General features: G+C 58.2%; 1 protein-coding gene across 1 annotated transcript; it reads left to right on the plus strand.

Annotated features, from left to right (window-relative positions):
• The first annotated feature begins 395 nt into the window (after positions 1-395).
• On the plus strand, positions 396-11,245 carry IGFBP4 (insulin like growth factor binding protein 4). Its single transcript, XM_029075957.1, has 4 exons — positions 396-909; positions 8,764-8,927; positions 9,540-9,674; positions 10,232-11,245. Exons 1-4 carry the CDS (start codon positions 546-548, stop codon positions 10,364-10,366), a joined length of 798 nt encoding a protein of 265 aa, XP_028931790.1. The 5' UTR covers positions 396-545; the 3' UTR covers positions 10,367-11,245.
• Positions 11,246-15,135: the final 3,890 nt, after the last annotated feature.

The following is a 15,135-nucleotide window of genomic DNA, read 5'->3' on the forward strand; positions in this document are numbered from 1 at the left end:
ACACAGTAAGCCTTCAATCGTACTTACTGAGCGCTTACAGTGCGCAGAACGCTGTGCATTCATTCAATAGTATTTATTGAGCGCTTAGTATGTGCAGAGCACTGTACTAAGCGCTTGGAATGGACAATTTAGGCCCTTAACGGGTACCACAATCATTCTTCTTCTTCATCCCTCCGCCCAACCCCCTCCCCTTTTTCCCTATCCCAGCGGGAGCAAAAGGGGTTCCGACTCTGGGCCAGCTGCGGGGGGGACCCCCGGCTCCTCCTCCCTCTTCTCCTCTTTCCCCTCCTCCCCTTCCCCCCCAGGCGCCGGTCCTGGCCGCCGTGCCGGAGTCGGGGGTGTGGCCAGCTCAGGCCCCCGGTATAAAGTCCAGCGCGCTGGGGCCGGCCAGCAGCAGTCGCCAGCAGCAGCCGAGTCCCCTTGGGCTGGACACTGGGCCCGGGGCGCAGGTGAAGAATGCGGCGCTCCTCGGTGCCCCCTCTCCCCGCCTCCTGAGCCCCCCCCATCCCTCGCCTCTCACCCCGTCCCGGGCACCAGGACCAGCCATGCCCACCAGGAGGGCATGCTGCTGGCCGCCGCTGCTGCTGCTGCTGCTGTGGACGCTGGCCGGGCCTGCCCGGGGCGACGAGGCCATCCACTGCCCGCCCTGCTCGGAGGAGAAGCTGGCCCGCTGCCGGGCCCCCGTGGGCTGCGAGGAGCTGGTCCGGGAACCGGGCTGCGGCTGCTGTGCCACTTGCGCCCTGGGCCGGGGCATGCCCTGCGGCGTCTACACCGCCCGCTGCGGCTCCGGGCTGCGCTGCTATCCGCCCCGCGGGGTGGACAGGCCGCTGCACACGCTGATGCACGGCCAGGGGGTCTGCACGGAGTTGGCCGAGATCGAGGCGATGCAGGAGGGGCCGCAGCCCGCGGGTAAGGCGTCCCCGGACCACCCCCCCTCCCCAACACTACCGGCCTGGCCCCCGGGGCCGGGGGGTGGGAGAGGCGGGAGCTGAGATTTAGGAGCTGGGAGGACCCCCCTCTCCGCCCCGCCACCCGCCTTTGCCCCGCTCCCGAGGAAAGGAAAGCTATTTGGGGGTGGGGGTGTAATGGGGTGGGAGGGGGATAAGCTGCTGGTGGGGAAGGGGGGAGCAAGAGGAAGGCCCCTGCCTTCTGCCCTCTCTCCAAAGTCCCGGGCCCTCTGATCCCCCGGGGCAGGGGAGGGCAGGAGGGAGCCAGGCCTCAGGATTCTCCCCATCCCTCGATGTTTGGGGTTCCCCCACTCCCCTCTCCTGGTTGGAGGCCTGGGCGGGGGGCGGGGTGGTGCCTGGGGATGAGAGGGTTAATCACTGGGACAACCCCGGGGGTCTCCGGCTGTGGGGACCGGGGAGGGGGGCCTGGAGGTCGGGAGGGGAGCCGGGAGGGGGTTGGGGCCGGGGCTGGGGGCGGGGGGTCCCTCTCTCCCTCGCTGTCCTCAGCCCCGGAGCTTTCCATTGTTCGCTCAGCGGCTCCGGACGCATCGCTCGGACCGGCACTTCCTGCCCCGGCGGCTCAGGGGCCTCTTCCCTTCCTCACCGGCCTCCGGGCAGGGAGGGCCGGAGACCGGACCAGGCCGGATAGGATGGGGCAGCGTCTGGATTCCGCTCCCCTTGCCCCCACAGTCGGGGAAACGCCTTCGGATCCCTCCCCTTCCCACCCCCGACCCGCCCCTGAACTGACCGCTGGGCTCCTGGCCTGCCAGCTGGTGGACCTGCCCCAGCCCAGCTCCCCGTGGCCTGTGGCTGGGGACAACAGGAATCAGGCAGGGGACAGTGCCGGCTGTGGGGGCATCTGCTTATGCCCTCGGAGGGTGGCGCAGGGAGGCAGGGGTCCGAGGAGCCGGTGAGGCTTGCAGGGTGGCAGACACAGGGTCGGTGCCCCTAGATTCCGTGCCCGCTGACAGCGGGGCCTGCGGACACCAGCTGGAATCCCCGTCTTACCGATTAGCTCGCTCCCTCCGCAGGTGCCAGGCTACCCTCAAGGCTCCCGGCTCCCTCCTACTCCCACTCCTCCAGGGTGGACCTATATAAGCGGGAGTCCCAGGAATGGCGGCCGGGGCGTGGGGCGGGCAGTGAGAGGGGGCGCAGAGGGGGCTCCGCCACTTGTTTTGCTGTGTGACCTTGGCCGAGTCACTTAAGTTCTCTCTGCCTTAGTTACCTCATCTGGAAAACGAAGATTAAGCCTGAGCCCCATGTGGGACATGGATGGTGTCCAACCTGATTAGCTTGCATCCACCCCAGGGCTCAGTACAGTGCCCGGTGTATAGTTCCATTAAAAAAAAAAAAGATGGGTCCGAACACCTGCTGGCACTGAATGCAAGTGACAGAGAGGTGGTAACCTTCTTGGGGGGGGGGGTAGCGGACCCCCAGCCTGAGCCCCAAGTCAACCCCGGAGGCTAAGATGCAAACCGATCCGGAGGCTAAGCTGCAAGCCGACTCTCAGGCTGAACCCCAAGCCGACCCCCCGTTGAGCCCCAAGTCGACCCCCAGGCTGAGTCCTCTTGGGGTTGAGTCTCATGCTGAAGCCCAGGCTGAGCCCCAGGTCAACTTCTGGGCCAACCTCAGGCTGAGCTCTGGGGCTGGGTGGAAGGGCCGAGTTCCCCAGTGATGGGTGAAGCAGTCTCTCCCAGGTAGTCCCTTTGGGCTCTGGGCTCTGGTCCTACCTGTCTTTCTCCAGCAAGGACCCCTTCCCCTTTCTCCAGGGCGCGTGGAGGAGCGGGAGATAGGTCCGGCCAGCCTCCCACCCTCAGCTCAACCCCAGGGAGTGGGCAGAGGGGGGCTATCAGAGTATTGTGAATCAAGCTGGTGTGTGGAGGGTGGCTGGCTGAGGCCTGGGAGGGAGTGGAGGGGAGTGGGAAGAGCAGGTCAACAACCATCCTGGAAGCAGTGGGTGTGTGTCCGGCCTGAGGGGCGGCATGGCCGGAGAGAGACAGTTAATTTTTAGCCAGGACAGCAAACATTTCTTCTCCCTGCTTCTGTACCAAGAACTGGATGTCACGGGGGCAAGCATGGGGGGAGGGGTCCAGGGCTCCTGAGGACCCAGGCTGAGTCCCCCTCTCCGCTCAAGTGGGCAGGATCTGCATGGCCCCCCATCCCCCATCCCCTCTCCAGCCTGGGCGTCACTGTATTTATTTATGTAAGGCCTACTGGCAGGGGCCACCTATGTGAAGGAGCCAACTCCCCTCTGGGGGATTCAGCATCCCCGGCTACACTGCGGGAAACACAACCAGCAGTTTCCATGGGCTCAGAAGTGAGTTCCAACTATCCTCCTCAGGTGACTATCTAAACCCTTCTGAAGCTGTGTCTTCAGAGCTGGTAGCCTTCCCTGCCTTCCCCAGCCTCTCCCCGCCCAATCTCCCTGCAACCCTATCTAGGGGCTTGAGCCGGAGCAATGGGACCCAGGAGTCTGGATCACCCTCCTGGGCCCTGTGTCCGACTGGTATGACCGATGTGGGCTTGGAAGGAAACGGCCCCTCAGCCGAGACCCGATATCTTTCCAGGGTCCTCAGGATTGGGGCTTCCTACTCCTGGCCTGTGCTGCCCACTCTCCTCTGCCCCAGCCCTGCCCAGTCCTTTGTGTCTGGGCTGGGGGTTTGCCAGCTGCTAGTTCCTCTGGTTAAAAGGAATTTACAGGCCGATCAGTAGCTGGTGGGGCTGGAGTTCTGGGAAGAGAGGGGGGAGAGGATGAAAGACAACTGGCATCCTCCCTCCCCCACCCTCCTGGCCTCCTGGTTATCAACTCCACGGGCATGCGAGGGGTGGTTTTGGGTGCCTTCACCTTCAGAGAGCTTCAGTCTGAGGAACTGGGTTCTGGACAGGATGACCTCTGGTAGGTTCTGGTAGGAGAATTTGGGACAAGAGCCTGGTCTGCCCCCACTGTCCTTCCTGGTGCAGATGCCACCTGGAGTGGGTACTCTTGTCCTGGCTACCAGAGGGGTATTTTCTGGGAACTGCAGACCCAGGGATGAGTGATGGGAAAGAGAAGAAAGAGGGGTATTTGTGTATGTGCTGACCTGGAAGTCGGGTTTTGGTCTCTGGATTTATAATTTCTAAAACAGCAGAGTCAGGACAGGAACAGGGACAAGCCAGGGGCAGGGCTGGGAAAGGGACAGACTGGAGGAAGGCATGGGCAGGACAGGACAAGATAGGGGTGGGGCAGGGGAAAACAGGGACAGGATAAGGCAGAGGTATGGACAAATCAGAGGCAGGGCAGGGGAAGGATGAGGTAAGTCAGGGGCAGGATAGGGACAGGATAAGGGCAGGGCTGGGTTAAGACAGGGCAGGGCCAGTACAGGACAGGGACTGGATGGAGACAGGGGCAGGGTAGAAGTAAGATGGGTAAGACAGGCAGGGGAGGGTAGAGCAGGGCAGGTGCAGGCCTGGGGTAGGGTAGGGATAATATTTGTTAAATGCTTACCATCTGAGAAGCAGTGTGGCTCAGTGGAAAGAGCACGGGCTTTGGAGTCAGAGGCCATGGGTTTGAATCCTGGCTCTGCTACTTGTCAGCTGTGTGACTGTGGGCAAGTCACTTAACTTCTCTGTGCCTCAGTTACCTCATCTGTAAAATGGGGATTAAGACTGTGAGGCCCACGTGGGACAACCTGATTCCCCTGTGTCTATCCCAGCGCTTAGAACAGTGCTCTGCACATAGTAAGAGCTTAACAAATACCAACATTATTATTATTATTATTGCTAAGCACTATACTAATCATTGGGGTAGATACAGGATAATCAGATCCCACATAGGGCTTACAGTCTAAGTAGAAGAGAGAACAGGGACTGAATCCCCATTTTGCGATTGAAGGAACTAAGGCCCAGAGAAGTAAAGTGATCTGCCCAAAGTCATACAGCAAGCAAGTGGTGGAGTCGGGATTAGAACCCAGGTCCTCTGAATCCCAGACTCGGGTTCTTTCTCCTAAGCCATGTTTCTCAGGGGTAAAAGAGAGGCAGGATGAGGTGGGACAGGGCAAGGCAAGGGCAGGACAGAACTGGAAAGGGACAAGGACAGGGGCAGGATAGGTCAGACTAGGACAGGGCAGGGCAGGGGCAAGGACAGGGCAGGACAGGGGCAAGAACAGGGGTAGATCGGGGACAGCAGGTTGGGGACAGGGCAAAACAGGGCAGAATAGGGTAGAGCAGAATAGGGGAGGACAAGGACAGAGCAGGGCAGGGGCAGGATGTGGATGGGGCAGGGCAGGAGCAGGTTGGGAGTTATCCTGATTTTAGCTGACAACTTAATTCCAGACACTTGCAAGTCAGTCCCTGAGATTTACGTCAATTCTCTGGGGCTCAGGCATCTTTTGGTACAGGAAGGCGGGAGGTAAAGGCTAAGGGCAAGGTGGTGGACCAGGCCTTCAAGGCCCCTGAGTTGGGGGGCCCCTGGGTTGGGAATGGGAGAAGGAAAGGGGAGCCCCTGATTCTGCAACTACCACCAGCCCCATCGCCTACCCTGGGAAAGTTCTGGACGGAGGTGATGGTGGTGGAGAGAGGGAGAAATGAGGTGGCAGGTGCTGGGCCAGAGGTATCCTTTATAACAGAGGTATTTGTACCGCAGGGCAGGACCTGGGCTGAGGCTGGATTTGTGACTCCTAATAACTGCCAGTTTTGCCATGGGATCCGGGGTCTGGGGCAGGGAAGATGTCCATGACTTCTCCAACCCTCTGGCCGGGGGTCCTGTGCTTTCAGCTGCCTTCTGAATGGTGAGATCCCAGGGGGCCCAGTGGCCCAGGGGTCTCTGCAGACCTCATCTCCTACTGTCTCCCTGCCCCTTAGGCTGGGAAGTTACAAATTAAACTAGAGTCAATAGTGAGGAGGGGTAGGGGGACGGGGGGACTTGGGGGGACCAGGACATTGTGGGCCCTTGCCCCCCATCTCGGAGTGGGAGCCGCTTAACGGGGAGGGGAGGGGGTGTCTGGAAATGACTGAGAAAGCACCCACTGCCCAGCTAAGCCTGAAAGGCCATTCAGGGTGACCCTTCACCCATTAACCCTCTCTAACCCTTTTTTCCCCTCCACAGTGTTCCTTCCTCAGCCCCTGCTCCCATTCCCTTTCCCCCTACCCCATCCAGTTCCTCCTGCCCTCATAGACTAGCGACCCCACCCTCTGATCCCAGTTTCCTCACCGTGCCACCCTGGGGCCTCCAATCTCAGTCTCCCAACTCTCCTTCCCCCAGCCCAGCCTGGCCTAGCGTGGGATTAGGGGTGGCACCGTCTGCAGTGCCACCTTCAGTGTTTGTTTAGGATGGTTGTAGTGGGGAGGGGTCTCAGGTCTGGGAGGTGAAGCCCCCCAACTCCCCATGCCCTTTCTCCTTCCCAGGACCCTGTAGAGACATTAAAGAGGAAAGGGGGGCAGTCCAGAGACTGGCAAAGTCATGCATTACTGATCAGCTGGTCTTCCCTCTCCCCACCCCATTCACCTCTTCTCCCAGCACCCTTGGGGGGTGGGGTGGGGAGGCTTGGGTTCCTCTCAGCCCCTGGGCCCGACAGGCTTTGCCAAGAGGGCAGCTGGGCCTGTCGGTAGGAAGGTTCTCTGCCCTCAGGAGCCCTCGACACCACCCTCCCTGCCCCTCTGCTCCCTGTCCTGTCCTACCATGTCCAGGGCTATCAGTGGCTGGTCAGAGACGGGAAGGGGTGGGTGTGCCAGGGGAGGGCCAGAGGCCGCCGGCCTGACAGGGGCAGGAGCAGACCTGACACCTGCGGAGGGGGAGGCACAGAGCCAAGCCACCCTTGGGCCCCTGGGCCTCCCTGCAGCTGGAACTGGCCAGGCCTCGGGGTCCCCTGAGGGGAACGGTCCCGCCTTCCCGGAGATACTCAGTTTACTATGCTCTGGGTGGGGGAGGGGGCACTAACGTCACTGGGGCATCCACCCGGCCGGGCACAGGCCCCTGATATCTAGGCTGGAGACTGTGCTAGGTCAATCAGTCAATCGTATTTATTGAGTGCTTACTGCTTGGTCCCTGGTACAATAATTACGCTGCTTTTCAAGTGTGTACTATGTGCCAAGCAGTGTTCTAAGCACTGGTGCAGACACAAGGTAATCATGTTGGACACAGTCCCCCGCTCCACATGGGGCTCACACTCTTAATCCCCATTTTACAGATGAGGTAATTGGGGTACAGAGAAGTTAGGTGACTTGCCCAAGCCCACACAGCAGGCATGTGACAGGGCCAGGATTAGAACCCAGGTCCTTCTGGGGGGGGCGGTGGGAGGGCCCCCCTCACCCCAGCACTGCACCCCTGCTCACGCACGCCCTCCTGGCCCCGGCAACGCTGCCGAACCTTGGGCAGGCAGGCCTTGCTGTGCCAGGAGCAACCTGCAACCTCTCGAAGTGGCGGGTGGGGGGAAACAATGACGGGAACCAGATGTGGAAATCCGAGCAGCTGCCAGCAGCTGGAATGCCGGCTGAGGCTCCCCGCTGCGCTGCGCTGCCCTCTGCCCGCTGCCAAACCAGAGTGGCCCTGATGGAAGGGTTCCTGGCGCCTGCCGCCCCCTCCCCCAGCCCGGGGCTGCCCTCTCCCCCTGCCCCTGCCGCGGTGGCGGGGGATGGGACGGGGAAAAGACCATATCCTAGTCCCGAGGTCACAGACTCCTGCTGCTCACACGCAGTCACCCACGCGTCATCGCACACGCGGTGGCGCGGATGCACATGCAGAATCACGCACACCCCCAGTTATGCACACCCACTCACATTTACCTCCACATAGAAGTAGATAGTCACACTCCTAGTCATGCACACCCATACACAACACACATACTCATGGTTAGACACTCCCAGCTCCACTAATCAGACTCTCTCTCTTTCACAGACACACACACACACATACACACACTCACACATGTCCTCCCTCCCTATACAAGGTTCTCTGTATACTTGCACACCCACTGGCCGGCCTGCACCCCCAAAGCCCCCCTGCAGGCTCTGGGTAGGCGCCAAGGGGCCTGGAAACTGTGAGTCAGAGAGCAGGGAGAGGGGAGCAGAGAGCCAGAGGCGCTGGAGTCCGGCCATCTGAGCTGGGCAGTGGCCGGGGGAGGAGAGAAGGAGCCGAACTGAGCAGGCCGGGAGCCAGAGCTGGGGGAGGGGGGATGGACAGTGGTGGGAGGAGGAAGGGGACGGGGGGACATGAGGGGAGACGGGGTGGCCGGGGGGAGATGGGAGGAGATGGGGAAGATACAGGTAGGTGGGAGAAGATGAGGGAGAAGGGGGAGATGGAGATGAGGGAGATGGAGATGGAGGAAGAAGAGGGAGGTGGAGATGAGGGAGGTAAGGAAGATGGGGGAGAAGGGGAAAGAAGAGGGAGATGGGGAGATGAGGAAGGTGGGAAGAAACAAAGGGAGATGGAGATGAGCTGGGGGAGACAAGGGAGATGGGGGAGATAGAAAGAAATGAGGGAGATGGAGATGAGCAGAGAGATGGGGGAGGTGGGAAAAGATGAGGGAGACGGGAGAGATGGAAAGAGATGGGGGAGTTTAGGAGAGACGAGGGAGATAGGGGATGATCCGGATGACGGGAGTAGATGAGGACGCTGGAGGGAGATGGGAGAGATGAGGGAGACACTACTCAGCCTGGAGTGGGTTGGGAGGGCTCGGAGCGGGATCCACTGACTCGGAAGATGGAGAATCTTGGGGTTCCAGGATAATAACTTCCCATCGAATGGATCCTGAGGTGGAAGGGACACCCAGAGTTCGTTTCATCTATCCCCCTGCCTCGGGCCTCATCTGACAGTCTCCCCCCCGCCCCCTTCACTCCCCAGACAAGGAGGAGAGCGAACACCCCAACAACAGCTTCAGCCCCTGTGGCCCCCAGGACCGCAAGTGCCTCCAGAAACACTTCGCCAAACTGCGCGCCGGGAGCAGCAGCAGCATCAGGATGAGGAGTGGCCTGGGGGGGCCCCACCGGGAGGAGACTCGGCCTCTGGTGAGGAGGCGTCCAGGACAGCCCATTGGCTGTGCTCCTGATGGCTCCGAAGGGAGAGGAAACCCTGGCCCTGCCTCAGTCTCCTTGCTGCCTGGCCTCGTCCCTCCCCTCCCTTCCTCTGCCTTGCTGCCCCAGGTTCTGCCCCTGCCCCTGATGCCCCAGGCTCTGCCCCTCTCACCTAGTATCTCCATCCCCAGCCCCTCTCCCCCAATATCTCCACCTCACCCCTCTCTTCCTGGCACACCCCAACAGTCCATCCCCCTCTCCAGCACCTCCATCCCCCCCTCACTACCTCCAGTTCCACCCCTTCTTCCCAGTACCTCCATACCCACCCTTCTCTTCCTTGTACACCCCAACTCCATCCCCCTCCCCAGGATCTCCAACCCTGCCCCCTCTCTCCAGGACGGCTCCATCCCTCTTCCCCAGCACCTCCAACCCTCCCTCTCTCCCTGGTAGCCCCCTCCCCAGCTCTGCCCCTCTCCTCTTGCTGCCCCTCTCTGGTACTCCTCCAGTCTTATCCCTCTGTCCCGGCTCTGCCCATCTCCCAACAAAGCCCCCCACCCTGCTGCTGCCTCGCTGACCCTGCCTCTCCTCTCCTGTGCCCGGTGCCAGATCCAGGGATCCTGCCAGAATGAGCTGCACCGGGCCCTGGAACGACTGGCGGTCGCCCAGACCCGCACCCACGAGGATCTGTACAGTATCCCCATCCCCAACTGTGACCGGAATGGCAACTTTCACCCCAAACAGGTATAGGGGCCCTGCCACTGCCCCTACCCCCGCCAAGCCCCACGGCAGCAAGGGCAGAGAGCCATCCTCGGGCATTCTGGGAAACTCTTGAGGTTCACGGCCTTTCAGGGTGTCTGATGATAATGGCGATATTGATTAAGCGCTTACTGGGTGCCAAGCACTGTGCTAAGACCTGGGGTCAATATGCAAGATCAATAGCTCCTTCTGCTGCTGCTTCCTGCCTTCCACTGAGTCATGGTTCCACCATTCCTCTCCCCTGTTTCAGGGACTTAGTAAAGTGGGGCAGGGGTCCATGGCACGAGGAAGATCCATTAGCCTCGAGGTGCTTACTGGATCCCCTCCAGGAGAGAAAGAAGGCAACCATGCCCAATCCACTCATGAACTCTGAAATCCGATCCACTCTGGGAGATACGATTTATTTCCCTCACTGCCTCGCCCTTCCCCTCACTGTTCTCACCCCTCTGTGCCCTCCCCGACACCAGTGCCTCACCTTCTCTGCTGGCATGTGGATGGGCCAGTGGTGTGAGAGTGACCAGCCTCATCCCTGTCATTGGCAGTGCCACCCAGCTCTGGACGGGCAGCGGGGCAAGTGCTGGTGTGTGGACCGGAAGACCGGGGTCAAGCTGTCCGGGAGCCTGGAGCCAAAGGGGGAGCTGGATTGTCACCAGGCGGCTGACGGGTTCCGGGAATGAACCCCTCCATGGGGCTCGGGGGAGGGGTGATGGACAGGGGGCGGGGGGTAGGGGCGAGACCCCGGTGCCCCAGCCCTTGAGCCTCTTCAGTGTTGGGGGAGTGAAGGCAGCAGGAAGGAGCCCAGAGTGTTCCCCCTGCAACCCTTTTCCCTCTTCTCCCTGCTCCCCATCCTAGCTCTGGCTCAGACACTCATTTCTTCCTTACAGGTTGGGGTGGACACAGGCAGGGGTGGGTAATTGTGGAAGCACAGGTGTGTGCACGTGGTCCGTACATATACCCGTGATCACGGGTGACTGTGTGTGCATGAGTGGGCCTAGGTGGGGGTGGAGGCTGATGAACCTAGAGAGCCATCCCCCTGCCCCCGATCTTTAGATCAATTCCAGGCCCAGGCCAGCCGGGTCCAGCCCTGTCCCTCACTGTTTCCCAGCCCTCCCCTGAGGCCCTATGTAGTTCTTGCCCAAGCTAAGATCCAGCCCAGCCCCAGCCCAATTCTCAGTCCGGCCCTCAGGACTGGGTGTTCTGGACCTCTGGCCACCTCACTGGAGTACCAGGGTGTGGAGGGGGGAGGGAACACCTGCCGGGGTCCCGGAGGAACAGAGATGAAGGAGGCAGGGCTGAGGTGGGGTCACACCCATGTATTTTGGCACTTATGGATGACCCTATCCCTCTCCCTGCTGCCACCCCCGACCTCTCGCTGTGCTCTCTCTCCCCTGACAGCATTCACTCGGTGTAAGATGGGACTGTTGTCCAGGCTGCTGTTTACAGACCAATCGCCAGACCCCCAAGCACTGTTTTGGGTAGGCTCTACCAAAACAGCACTTATTGAGTTTTGGTTTGTTTTTTTTTTTAACAAAAAAGAAACATTTTCCTGAGAGCAAGTGATGGTCTGATTTTAAACACCACAGCTGTCCCATACGCAGCAGGGACAGATGCGGGAGAGGAGTGTGAGTGACCCATAAGGAGAGAAAACTGGGGAGGGAGTGGGGCCCGAATGGGATACGGCAGGCGGTGCAGAGGGGTTAGGAGGTGTAGGGGAGTGGGGTGCTATAGCTGGATATCTTCTGGGGGCAGATTGGGAGAAAAGAACATCAAGGAGCTCGCCCTGATGACCCTACCTCTGGGCCTACCCTGTCAGCTAGCTCTGCAGGTAGGAATCAGAGAAACCAAGCAGCCTGCTCCCTAGGACTGCACCCAAGTGGGAAGTCCCGAAACCAGACTCCCAGCCCCCAGTGCCAGGGGAGAGCTTGCATGATGATTATGGGTATGATTATGGTATTTGTTAATGGTTTCTATGTATCAAGCACTGTTCTAAAGCACCGGGGTGAATGTAAGATCATCAGGTTGGACACAATCCCTGTTTCACATGGGCCACCCAGTCTAAGTAGGAAGAATAGTTATTAATTCCCCGTTTTACAGTTGAGGAAACTGAGAAGTCACATGGCCTATTGGGTAGAGCATGGGCCTGGGAGTCAGAACGACTTGGGTTCTAGTCCCAGCTCTGCTACTTGTCTGCTGTGTGACCTTGGGCAAGACACTTAACTTCTCTGTGCCTCAGTTATGTCACCTGTAAAATGGGGGTGAAGGCAGTGAGCCCTACCTGGGTTGTGGACTGTGTCCAACCTGATTATCTTGCACCTAAGACAATGTGCCTGGCACATTGTAAGCGTTTAACAAATACCATTAAAAAAAAAGGCAAAGAGGAGTGAGTGACTTGCCCAAAGTCACATAGCAGGCAAGAGGGGGAGGTGAGTTTAGAATCGAGGACTTCTGATTCCCAGGCCCGTGCTCTTTCCACTAGGCCACGCTGCTTCCCTCTCATCCATCCCATCTCGCTTCCGCTGCCAGAGAGGCCGAGCCTGAGGTGAGGGTTTGGGGAAGGGAGGCGATAGGGAGGGAGGCAGAGTGCTGGGAGCCATTAGAGGGGCATCTCAAGAGCCAAGGGCTGAGAGGAGGCAGACACTGGGTTGCGTCTGTGTCTCATTTGCAATCCTGGCTCTGGGGTGCAGGGCTCGGAACAGGCCGGAGGGGAAGGAGGATTACACCACAAGAGCCAGCACAGAGAGAAGAAACGAAAAGAAACCAGAGTCTTCAACCCTTTCTGTCTCACGCCTGCATGCCTGAAGATATCATGGGCTTCACTGGCCTGTCCTGGGGACTCTTCCCCTCTCCGGCCTAGCCCACACCCATCATCCCTCCAACTCACAGGCTGCAGTAAGACATAAACAGCCACCCCTCCCACCTACCTATTCCTTTCGGGTCCTTCTGCCAGTAACTCACCCCAGCTTGGGCTGTGGGCCGGTGGCTAGCAGAATGGTTGCCTAGATCCTGGCCTCCTGGGCCAGGGGTGCTTGGCTCTGAAAGGACCTGGCAGTTGGGTGCGCTTGGTGACTCCGGAGACTGAGCAGAGCTGGCTCGACGGATAATCCGAACAGTATTTTCTCTGTGGTGTCATGGCCCTTTCCTTCCCCCAGTTTCCCACCACAACTAGCCTCCTCTTGCCTCCATGAATCAAATCAATCAATGGTATTCACTGAGTGCATACTGTGTGCAGAGCACTGTATTAAACGCTTGGGAAAGTGCACTACAATGGAGTTGGTAGACACATTCTCTGCCCACAACTAGCTTAAAACCTCCTCTTCCCAACCCATCATAGGTGCCGCCGGCTCATTTTCATATTATTTGTATAGCATCTTGTTAATCTTCTGGTTAAGGTTACCATCCCATCCTCTCCTCTCCCTACCCCCACCCCCTTAGGATTGCCCACTGGCCTTAAATTCACGGAGGGTCCATAAAAACAGCCCCAAATTGTCAGTGTCTATTAATTTTGCAAAAATATTTCAGGGTTCGTGAATGCGGGTGGCCGCCACCCAGGCAAAAGAACAGGAGGAATCCCACTTGTTCTGCCCCAAGGGCTGGCAGCTGTCACTTTTGGGGCAAGAGACTGGCTTCCCTGAGCAGACAGCCCTGTTCCTTAAGGCGCCGGGGGCAACAGCAGAAGACGAACAACTCCACTGTCAGCAGAGCGGGGAAGGGACTCCTACTCTCCCTGGCCAATCAGGGGTTGCGGCAGTTTCTGTCCTAGATTTTGATTTCTGGTGCCCCCTTCCTGGCCAAGGAGGGAGGAATTACCCTGGTGCAGCGATGGGGTCTGGGGGAAGCTGTCCACTGTGTCCTCCTTCCTGGCTTTCGGGTCTCAGCTGCAAGCTCCTTCAGGCTATCAGGTCCCCCTTTTGGATGGATGCCACTTCTCAATCAATCAATCATATTTATTGAATGTTTATAGTATGCAGAGCGCTGTAGTAAGCACTTGGGAGAGTTCAATATATTCTCCTCTTCACCATGCAGGCTCCTGGCTCCCTACAACCCCACTTTTCAAATGATGCACCTGTCTGGCTGCGGGGAGGGAAGAGGGGAACTACTATGAGCCCCTGCTGGGAAGGAGACTGTGTCCAACCTGATTATCTTGTATCCATCTTAGCTCTAAATACAGTGCTTGACGTATAGTAAATGCTTAACAAATGCCATTAAAAAAAGGGGAGATCCTCTTCACCCTCCTCTCCCTCCTGCTCCTCTGTCCCCTTCTTGTTTTTCTTTGCCCTTTTTCCTTTTTTCCTTCCTCTTCCCTTCCCTCTCCCTCGCCTCCCTTCTCCTCTCTTCTCTTTACTTTTTCTTCACTTTCCTTATGTCTTTCTTTTCTCTGGCCTCTAGACTGTAGGCTCATTGTAGTCAGGGAACGTGTCTACCAACTCTGTTGTATTTTCCTCTCCCAAGAGCTTAGTACAGTGCTCTGCACAAAGTAAGCCCTCGGTAAATACCATCAATGGATTTTCTTCTCCTCTTTCCCTTCCCCTCTCCCTATGCCCTCTTTTCTTCTCCCCCCAACTCCACCCCCCCAGCCCCGCTGCCTCTTTAGTACTTTTTCCTCCTGCCCATGGGTCATTTGGCTTAAGAGAGAGGGCCAGGGGACTGCTGTTGAGAACAAGAGGAGGGTGGCAAGAGGGGGAAGCTATGGTTTCTAGACAATTTCTAGTTCCCCGCAGTGTCCCCTCCCTCCCCTTCACTGGGGGTGCATGTCCTGATTTTCTGGACACTCAAATAGAAACCACACTGATGCCTGGAACCATTTTACAGTTTGTAAAATTGTGTCACTAAAAAAGTTTGAAGTCACTAAGATTTATTTTTTTTTTATACTGTTTGTAAAAATCATTCTCAGCAGTTGGCAATCCTGTCCCCTCCTCCCAATTTAGATTGGAACTGCTGAGGGAAGACTGGGGGTCCCCAACTTAATGAATGCCAGTGTGATCAAGCGACTCCGGTGAAGGCTTGTTCAGTTAGGGGGTGGCTCTGAGAATGTCTAGAATGCCTAGTTCTCCCAATCCCCACTAAGGTCAAGCCACTGTCTCCCATCTACACTGGAAACCATCCTGCTGGCTCAGGGTAAAGGGAGCCAGTATCCTCTCCTTTGGTGTTACTAGGGCTTTTCTCTTTCAGCCTAATAACATTCGATCTGGCCATGTAATAATAATAATAATGGTATTTATTAAGTGCTGACTGTGTCAAGCACTGTTCTATGCACTGAGGTAGATACAAGCTAATCAGGTTGGACACAGTTCCTGCCCCAAATGGGCTTCCAGTCTTAATCTCCATTTTATAGATTGATGGAACTGAGGCACAGAGAAGTGAGGTGACTTGCCCAAGGTCACACAGCAGACAAGTGGCGGAGCTGGGATTAGAAACCAGGTCCTAAGTACTCCCAGACTTGTGCTCT

This window comes from Ornithorhynchus anatinus, chromosome 11 (genome assembly GCF_004115215.2).
Source record: "Ornithorhynchus anatinus isolate Pmale09 chromosome 11, mOrnAna1.pri.v4, whole genome shotgun sequence".
NCBI lineage: Eukaryota > Metazoa > Chordata > Mammalia > Monotremata > Ornithorhynchidae > Ornithorhynchus > Ornithorhynchus anatinus.